This window comes from Choloepus didactylus, assembly GCF_015220235.1.
Source record: "Choloepus didactylus isolate mChoDid1 chromosome 11 unlocalized genomic scaffold, mChoDid1.pri SUPER_11_unloc1, whole genome shotgun sequence".
In the NCBI taxonomy this organism is placed as follows: Eukaryota; Metazoa; Chordata; class Mammalia; order Pilosa; family Megalonychidae; genus Choloepus; species Choloepus didactylus.
Genome location: NW_023637577.1, coordinates 3,861,835 through 3,872,050, shown reverse-complemented (window position 1 = coordinate 3,872,050; position 10,216 = coordinate 3,861,835). Strand labels below are relative to the sequence as shown.

General features: G+C 37.9%; 1 protein-coding gene across 3 annotated transcripts in view; it reads right to left on the bottom strand.

The window, feature by feature from the left end:
• Positions 1-8,449: 8,449 nt before the first annotated feature.
• Positions 8,450-10,216, bottom strand: part of LOC119524462 (ankyrin repeat domain-containing protein 26-like) — a 224,687-nt gene continuing 222,920 nt past the window's right edge. For 2 of the 3 annotated variants that reach the window (XM_037823152.1, XM_037823153.1), the window contains one exon: positions 8,451-9,133. In XM_037823152.1, coding sequence (XP_037679080.1) covers positions 9,119-9,133 — 15 coding nt within the window. In that variant the 3' untranslated portion in view covers positions 8,451-9,118. Of the gene's footprint in view, positions 9,134-10,216 lie in introns of all 3 variants that reach the window. The other variant, XM_037823151.1, reaches the window with a different exon arrangement.

Below are 10,216 nucleotides of genomic sequence, written 5' to 3'. Positions count from 1 at the left end.
TTTTAATCATCATTTTATTGAGATATATTCACATACCACGCAGTCATACAAAACAAATCGTACTTTCGATTGTTTACAGTACCATTACATAGTTGTACATTCATCACCTAAATCAATCCCTGACACCTTCATTAGCACACACACAAAAATAACAAGAATAATAATTAGAGTGAAAAAGAGCAATTGAAGTAAAAAAGAACACTGGGTACCTTTGTCTGTTTGTTTGCTTCCCCTACTTTTCTACACATCCATCCATAAACTAGACAAAGTAGAGTTTGGTCCTTATGGCATTCCCAATCCCACTGTCACCCCTCATAAGCTACATTTTTATACAACTGTCTTCGAGATTCATGGGTTCTGGGTTGTAGTTTAATAGTTTCAGGTATCCACCACCAGCTACCCCAATTCTTTATTTATTTTATTTTTTTTTTATGTGTTTATTTATTTTTTATTGAAATATGTTTACATACCATACAATCATCCAAAGTATAAAACAATTGTTCACAGTATCATCACATAGTTGTGCATTCATCACCGCATCAATTTTTGAACATTTTCATTACTCCAAAAAACAAAAATGAGACTAAAAATAAAAGTAAAAATAACACCCAAAACATCCCATACCCCTCCTCCCCCATATTATTCATTTACTTTTTTTTTTTTTTTTTACAAAACAAATTGTACTTTCGATTGTTTACAGTACCATTACATAGTTGTACATTCATCACCTAAATCAATCCCTGACACCTTCATTAGCACACACACAAAAATAACAAGAATAATAATTAGAGTGAAAAAGAGCAATTGAAGTAAAAAAGAACACTAGGTACCTTTGTCTGTTTGTTTGCTTCCCCTACTTTTCTACACATCCATCCATAAACTAGACAAAGTGGAGTTTGGTCCTTATGGCATTCCCAATCCCACTGTCACCCCCCATAAGCTACATTTTTATACAACTGTCTTCGAGATTCATGGGTTCTGGGTTGTAGTTTAATAGTTTCAGGTATCCACCACCAGCTACCCCAATTCTTTAGAACCTGAAAAAGGTTGTCTAAAGTGTGCGTAAGAGTGCCCACCAGAGTGATCTCTCGGCTCGTTTTGGAATCTCTCTGCCACTGAAGCTTATTTCATTTCCTTTCACATCCCCCTTTTGGTCAAGAAGATGTTCTCCATCCCACGATGCCGGGTCTACATTCCTCCCCGGGAGTCATATTCCACGTTGCCAGGGAGATTCACTTCCCTGGGTGTCTGATCCCACGTAGGGGGGAGGGCAGTGATTTCACCTTTCAAGTTGGCTTAGCCAAAGAGAGAGGGCCACATCTGAGCAACAAAGAGGCATTCAGGAGGAGAATCTTAGGCACAAATACAGGGAGGCCTAGCCTCTCCTTTGCAGCAACCGTCTTCCCAAGGGTAAAACTTATGGTAGAGGGCTCAACCCATCAAACCACCAGTCCCCTATGTCTGTGGTCATGTTAGCAACCATGAAGGTGGGGTAGGCAAATACCCCTGCATTCTCCACAGGCTCCTCAAGGGGGCACTACATCTTTTTTTTTTTTTTTCCTTGTTTGTCTTTTTTCTTTTTTTTTTTTTTTTTAACTTTCCCTTCTTTTTTAAATCAACTGTATGAAAAAAAAAGTTAAAAAGAAAACAAACATACAATAAAAGAACATTTCAAAGAGACCATAACAAGGGAGTAAGAAAAAGACAACTAACCTAAGATAACTGCTTAACTTCCAACATGTTCCTACTTTACCCCAAGAAAGTTACATAATATAGCAACATTTCAGTGAACTTGTTCCTACTACATCCATCAGAAATTAACAGACCATAGTCATTTCTGGGCATCCCCAGAACGTTAAATAGCTTATCTGTTCTTCTTGGATTATTGTTCCCCCTTCCTTAATTGCTCTCTACTGCTAGTTCCCCTACATTCTACATTATAAACCATTTGTTTTACATTTTTCAAAGTTCACATTAGTGGTAGCATATAATATTTCTCTTTTTGTGCCTGGCTTATTTCGCTCAGCATTATGTCTTCAAGGTTCATCCATGTTGTCATATGTTTCACGAGATCGTTCCTTCTTACTGCCGCGTAGTATTCCATCGTGTGTATATACCACATTTTATTTATCCACTCATCTGTTGAAGGACATTTGGGTTGTTTCCATCTCTTGGCAATTGTGAATAATGCTGCTATGAACATTGGCGTGCAGATATCTGTTCGTGTCACTGCTTTCCGATCTTCCGGGTATATACCGAGAAGTGCAATCGCTGGATCGAATGGTAGCTCTATATCTAGTTTTCTAAGGAACTGCCAGACTGACTTCCAGAGTGGCTGAACCATTATACAGTCCCACCAACAATGAATAAGAGTTCCAATTTCTCCACATCTCCTCCAGCATTTGTAGTTTCCTGTTTGTTTAATGGCAGCCATTCTAACCGGTGTTAGATGGTATCTCATTGTGGTCTTAATTTGCATCTCTCTAATAGCTAGTGATGCTGAACATTTTTTCATGTGTTTCTTGGCCATTTGTATTTCCTCTTCAGAGAACTGTCTTTTCATATCTTTTGCCCATTTTATAATTGGGCTGTCTGTACTATTGTCATTGAGTTGTAGGATTTCTTTGTATATGCAAGATATCAGTCTTTTGTCAGATACATGGTTTCCAAAAATTTTTTCCCATTGAGTTGGCTGCCTCTTTACCTTTTTGAGAAATTCCTTTGAGGTGCAGAAACTTCTAAGCTTGAGGAGTTCCCATTTATCTATTTTCTCTTTTGTTGCTTGTGCTTTGGGTGTAAAGTCTAGGAAGTGGCCTCCTAATACAAGGTCTTGAAGATGTTTTCCTACATTATCTTCTAGGAGTTTTATGGTACTTTCTTTTACATTGAGATCTTTGGTCCATTTTGAGTTAATTTTTGTGTAGGGGGTGAGGTAGGGGTCCTCTTTCATTCTTTTGGATATGGATATCCAACTCTCCCAGCCCCATTTGTTGAAAAGACCATTATGGCTCAGTTCGGTGACTTTGGGGGCCTTATCAAAGATCAGTCGGCCATAGATCTGAGGGTCTATCTCTGAATTCTCAATTCGATTCCATTGATCTATATGTCTATCTTTGTGCCAGTACCATGCTGTTTTGGCAACTGTGGCTTTATAATAAGCTTCAAAGTCAGGGAGTGTAAGTCCTCCCACTTCGTTTTTCTTTTTTAGAGTGTCTTTAGCAATTCGAGGCATCTTCCCTTTCCAAATAAATTTGATAACTAGCTTTTCCAAGTCTGCAAAGTAGGTTGTTGGAATTGTGATTGGGATTGCATTGAATCTGTAGATGAGTTTGGGTAGAATTGACATCTTAATGACATTTAGCCTTCCTATCCATGAACATGGAATATTTTTCCATCTTTTAAGGTCCCCTTCTATTTCTTTTAGTAGAGTTATGTAGTTTTCTTTGTATAGGTCTTTTACATCTTTGGTTAAGTTTATTCCTAGGTACTTGATTTTTTTAGTTGCTATTGAAAATGGTATCTTTTTCTTGAGTGTCTCTTCAGTTTGTTCATTTCTAGCATATAGAAACATTACTGACATATGGGCATTAATCTTGTATCCTGCTACTTTGCTAAATTTGTTTATTAGCTCTAGTAGGTGTATCGTCGATTTCTCAGGGTTTTCTAGATATAAGATCATATCATCTGCAAACAATGACAGTTTTACTTCTTCTTTTCCAATTTGGATGCCTTTTATTTCTTTGTCTTGCCGGATTGCCCTGGCTAGCACTTCCAGCACAATGTTGAATAACAGTGGTGACAGCGGGCATCCTTGTCTTGTTCCTGATCTTAGAGGGAAGGCTTTCAGTCTCTCACCATTGAGTACTATGCTGGCTGTGGGTTTTTCATATATGCTCTTTATCATGTTGAGGAAGTTTCCTTCAATTCCTACCTTTTGAAGTGTTTTTATCAAAAAGGGATGTTGGATTTTGTCAAATGCTTTTTCAGCATCTATTGAGATGATCAATTGATTTTTCCCTTTCGAGTTTTTAATGTGTTGTAATACATTGATTGTTTTTCTTATGTTGAACCATCCTTGCATGCCTGGAATGAACCCCACTTGGTCATGGTGTATGATTTTTTTAATGTGTCTTTGGATTCGATTTGCAAGTATTTTGTTGAGGATTTTTGCATCTATATTCATTAGGGAGATTGGCCGGTAGTTTTCCTTTTTTGTAGCATCTTTGCCTGGTTTTGGTATTAGATTGATGTTAGCTTCATAAAATGAGTTAGGTAGTGTTCCATTTTTTTCAATGTTTTGAAAGAGTTTGAGTAAGATTGGTGTCAGTTCTTTCTGGAAAGTTTGGTAGAATTCCCCTGTGAAGCCATCTGGCCCTGGGCATTTATTTGTGGGAAGATTTTTGATGACTGATTGGATCTCTTTGCTTGTGATGGGTTGGTTGAGGTCTTCTATTTCTTCTCTGGTCAGTCTAGGTTGTTCATATGTTTCCAGGAAATTGTCCATTTCTTCTACATTATCCAGTTTGTTGCCATACAGTTGTTCATAATATCCTCTTATAATTTTTTTAATTTCTTCAGGATCTGCAGTTATGTTACCTTTTTCATTCATTATTTTGTTTATATGGGTCTTCTCTCTTTTTGATTTTGTCAGTCTAGCTAGGGGCTTGTCAATCTTGTTGATCTTCTCAAAGAACCAACTTTTGGTGATATTTATCCTTTCTATTGTTTTTTTGTTCTCTATGTCATTTATTTCTGCTTTAATCCTTGTTATTTCTTTTCTTCTACTTGGTTTAGGATTGGTTTGCTGTTCATTTTCTAGCTTCTTCAGTTGATCCATTAGTTCTTTGATTTTGGCTCTTTCTTCCTTTTTAATATATGCGTTTAGTGCTATAAATTTCCCCCTTAGCACTGCTTTTGCTGCATCCCATAGGTTTTGGTATGTTGTGTTCTCATTTTCATTCGTCTCTATATATTTAGCAATTTCTCTTGCTATTTCTTCTTTAACCCACTGATTGTTTAGGAGTGTGTTGTTTAACCTCCAGGTATTTGTGAATTTTCTAAGTCTCTGATGGTTATTGACTTCTAATTGTATTCCATTGTGGTCAGAGAATGTGCTTTGAATAATTTCAATCTTTTTAAATTTATTGAGGCTTGTTTTATGTCCCAGCATATGATCTATTCTGGAGAAAGTTCCGTGAGCACTAGAAAAGTATGTGTATCCTGGTGATTTGGGATGTAATGTCCTGTATATGTCTGTTAAATCTAATTCATTTATCAGATTGTTTAGGTTTTCAATTTCCTTATTGGTCTTCTGTCTGGTTGATCTATCTATAGGAGAGAGTGATGTGTTGAAGTCTCCCACAATTATTGTGGAAACATCAATTGCTTCCTTTAGTTTTGCCAGTGTTTCTCTCATGTATTTTGTGGCACCTTGATTGGGTGCATAGACATTTACGATTGTTATTTCTTCTTGCTGAATTGCCCCTTTTATTAGTATGTAGTGGCCTTCTTTGTCTCTCAAAACATCCCTGCATTTGAAGTCTATTTTATCTGAGATTAATATTGCTACACCTGCTTTCTTTTGGCTGTAGCTTGCATGAAATATTTTTTTCCATCCTTTCACTTTCAGTTTCTTTGTGTCCCTGTGTCTAAGATGAGTCTCTTGTATGCAGCATATTGATGGTTCATTTTTTTTGATCCATTCTGCGAATCTATATCTTTTAATTGGGGAGTTTAATCCATTTACATTCAACGTTAAAACCATGAAGGCATTTCTTGAATTGGCCATCTTATCCTTTGGATTATGTTTGCCATATTTTTCCCTCTCTCTATTAATATCCTTTATTGTACCCATACCGAATCTCTTTAGTACTGAACCTTTCTCCAGGTCTCTCTGTCCTGTCTTTGTTTCTCTGTCTGTAGGGCTCCCTTTAGTATCTCCAGTAGGGCAGGTCTCTTGTTAGCAAATTCTCTCAGCATTTCTTTGTCTGTGAAAAATTTAAGCTCTCCCTCAAATTTGAAGGAGAGCTTTGCTGGATAAAGTATTCTTGGCTGGAAATTCCTCTCACTCAGAATTTTAAATATATCGTGCCACTGCCTTCTTGCCTCCATGGTGGCTGCTGAGTAGTCACTACTTAGTCTTATGCTGTTTCCTTTGTATGTGGTGAATTGCTTTTCTCTTGCTGCTTTCAGAACTTGCTCCTTCTCTTCTATGTTTGACAGTGTGATCAGTATATGTCTCGGAGTGGGTTTTTTTGGATTTATTCTATTTGGAGTTCGCTGAGCATTTATGATTTGTGTATTTATGTTGTTTAGAAGATTTGGGAAGTTTTCCCCAACAATTTCTTTGAATACTCTTCCTAGAGCTTTACCCTTTTCTTCCCCTTCTGGGACACCAATGAGTCTTATATTCGGACGTTTCATATTATCTATCATATCCCTGAGGTCCATTTCGAGTTTTTCAATTTTTTTCCCCATTCTTTCTTTTATGCTTTCATTTTCCATTCTGTCATCTTCCAGGTCACTGATTCGTTGTTCAACTTCCTCTAGTCTTGTACTATGAGTGTCCAGAATCTTTTTAATTTGGTCAACAGTTTCTTTAATTTCCATAAGATCATCCATTTTTTTATTTAGTCTTGCAATGTCTTCTTTATGCTCTTCTAGGGTCTTCTTGATTTCCTTCATATCCCGTACTAGGGTCTCATTGTTCATCTTTAGTTCTTTGAGTAGCTGCTCTATGTGGTGTGTCTCTTCTGGTCTTTTGATTTGGGTGCTTGGGCTTGGGTTATCCATATCGTCTGGTTTTTTCATATGCTTTATAATTTTCTGTTGTTTTTGGCCTCGTGGCATTTGCTGAACTTGATAGGGTTCTTTTAGGGTTTGTAGACCAGTTGAAGTCCTTATCTCTAATTTATCAGATCTACAGCTTCGTGGAGTACACTTTCTCTAACTAACCAGCAGGTGGCGTCCACGAGCCACCTGTTCTCCACAAGCCAGATCTCCCCTGCTTAGCCTTTTTGGTGAGTGGGGGAGTGAGTCTTGTGGGGCCCAATTGGTGTACCAAGCTTGCGTGTGTAGTTGGTGTTGCCTGCCCTGTATGTGGGGCGTGTTTCTGGGCAGTCGGGGAGGGGGGTGGCCCTAACAATCAAATCTCCCTGATGATCCTAGAGTTTTAAAGCTGCTGCAATAGTCTAATCCTTCAGTTCAGTCCTGCCACAGTTTGTCTCTGCCACTGACCCACAAGTCTTTGGTATTGGCGTATGGCTCCTGAGACTTGCAAGTGGGCCCCTCTTCCAGGCTGTGCACCCCGGGTCCTCTGTTGAGGGATGACTGTGCTATGTCACAGGTGAGTGCCGTCCCCCCAGGGCAGTTCTGGGCTGCTGGGCTGTGTTGGGAGGCTCCCAGTCTGCTCAAATGATGGCTGAATGGGGCTCTGTTAATTCACACTGCTCCCCCTTCCCAGCTCTGGGACATTCAGCTGAGGTTGCAGGGAAGGCTAATGTCCACGCCCAGTTTTGTGGTGTTTGCCTGTTATTTGAAGCACTTCCGTCACACTGGGTTGTCTGGGGCAGCTCTGGGCTATGGGGCTGGCGATGGGCAGGAGTGTTTCCTGTCCACCAGGATGGTGGCTGTGAGCGGACACCCCCCTTTTCTTGGGAAGTTGTGTTGTTTAGTGAATTTTCTCAGCCACTGGAATATTGCCTTTTGTCTCAGAGCTCTCTTAGTTCTGCTCTTGACTTGACGTGCCCAAATTTCAATTCTTTGAAGCTTTCTGTATTGAGCTTCTTAGAGTAATTGTTTTAGAAAAAGCAAAAAGGATTTAAAAAAAAAAAAAAAAAAAAAAAAGGCCCCCCTCAGAGATCTAATGGGTTATTGAAATGCTAATAGACAAAGCAACCAGGGCCATTAAGGAAAGGTGCACAGGGCAGAGAGATCAGCTTTGCTTCGGGATTTGCATATGCGCCTCAAGGCCTGATCTCCGCCCTTCCCCTTTCTGTGTTCACCAGAACTCGAAAAATCCTCTGCTTTTATTTTGGAGTTTTTCGTGTTGTTTTTTTTCTATGTCTGTCTCCTCTCTGCTGGGCTGGCTGCTCTCAGAGTCTCTGGTGTCTGGTCTCAGTCTATCTATGGTTGGAGTTTGAATCAGTAGAATGAGTTTCCGATAAGAGCAGCCACTGCAATTCTCCCTTCTCCTTCCCGGAGCTGACAGCCCCTCCTCCCACGGGACTGAGCCTGGCAGGGAGGGGCGCGGGTCCCCTGGCCGCAAAAACTTACAGATTTCGCTGATCTCAGCAGTTCCACGTTTTCATGAGTGTTGTATGAAGTATGCCCAAAGACAGATTGCTCTGTGGTGTCCAGTCCACGCAGTTCCTGGCTTTTTACCTACTTTCCTGGAGGAGTAACTAAAACATACAGCTCACCAGTCTGCCATCTTGCCCCGCCCTCACCATACAATTTTAATAGCTCTAAACACTGACAACTGACATAGCAGTAATATATCAAAATGATGGCTACCTAAATCTTTATAGTTATATAGTGATAACTTACAAATAAATACATCTTACAAATAAATACATCTTACAAATGAATTTTACAAATACATCTTATAAATGAATCTTACAAATACATCTTACAAATGAATCTTACAACTACATCTTACAAATACATCTTACAAATGAATCTTAAAATACATCTTACAAATGAATACATCTTACATGTATTTATCTTACAAATAAATACATCTACTGAAGTATTAATGATAACTTGTTTAAACAGCTGGAATTTTGGCTATGTAAAACTCAATAATGCTGGTTTTCATTTGCAAAATCCATTTAAAAGTTTCAGATGCTGAGAAACAGTTTGAAGTAATTTATGTAAATTTTTATCATACATATATGATACAAAAAATAATTTCCTTTAATATTTTCACATATCGTACAACAGGAAACCATTAGAATATTATGTAAACAACCTAGTAAATGAATTCTTATTATGTATCTTTCAGATCATATACTTTTTCTTTAAAATCTCTACATATTCTTGTGTTGTTTTTAAAACTAGATCTTGATTTCAATTTGACTCATCAGTAGATCCTAGAGAAACTCTATAGGATCCAGATTCAAGTCAGCAGTAGCTAGAAAGAAAAAGAAAGAATTAAATCTTTAATCTAAAATACTTAATAGTTAAAACTAAGTAGAAGTCAGTAAAGAAAGTCGAGAACTTTATTAGTGTTAGTAAGAATGAAAAATGTTTATATGGCTACAGTTCAAAATACAATTACTGTTATACATATAATTTGCCCATATTTACACATTAAATTGTCACTGTGACTAAATATCAGGGCTTCTGATTTTCTTATTCTTCTTTTATTTATTCAACAACATTTTGCTATGATATTTTGACAAGCACTGGATCATAAGATGAAAATGACAAAGTCAACCCCTCCACAATTGTGTATTATAACCTTAAAAACCAGATGAACAGGCCACTTTCATACAAAGTCACATACATAACAGGTACAAAAACAGAGTACTATTGGAACACATGGGAGGAACATCTATCCCAATTTTCTGTCAGTATCACAGGCCTTTTAGTACAGGTGATGTGTAAGTTGCTACCCTAAGGATAAGTAAAAATTATGCCAGGAAGAAGCCTTCTGGAGTTATATAAGTAGTCTAGTTTGGTTACATGACAGAGCAAAGGGAGAAAGTAGGGGTAAGTGGGCAAGGGATAGCACTGAATAACTTAGCAAGAACCCTATCAATTTTGAGTGTTTTTATTCCATGATAAGGAATCTAGAATTATCCTGAGGGCAAAAGGAAGGCAATGACAAAGTGAATGAATGGAGATTTAAAATGTCACTAGTCAAGTGACAGCTATTTGAATAGAAATTGCTTGACTAAGTGTCATGAGATTAGTCTGTTTTTTTTTGGCCTCCTATTGCTACTACAGTAAAGAGAAGTGGCTAACGCTTCCCTTCTGTTTCCATGAGAAGAGTTTCAGTGGGCAGGCTGACAGTTCCCTAGGTATGGCAGAAGTGAAGGCAGACTATAGCCAGAAACAAAAAGGGATACATAGACTTTCTGAGATGTTTAAAAGATATGGAAACATGATTAAATGAAGAATAATTATATTCTTCATTATGAATGTTTATGCTTTAATGTCTTTCATTAGCTGTATATAAGAAAAAAATATTTAACATTGCATCTAATGTCCA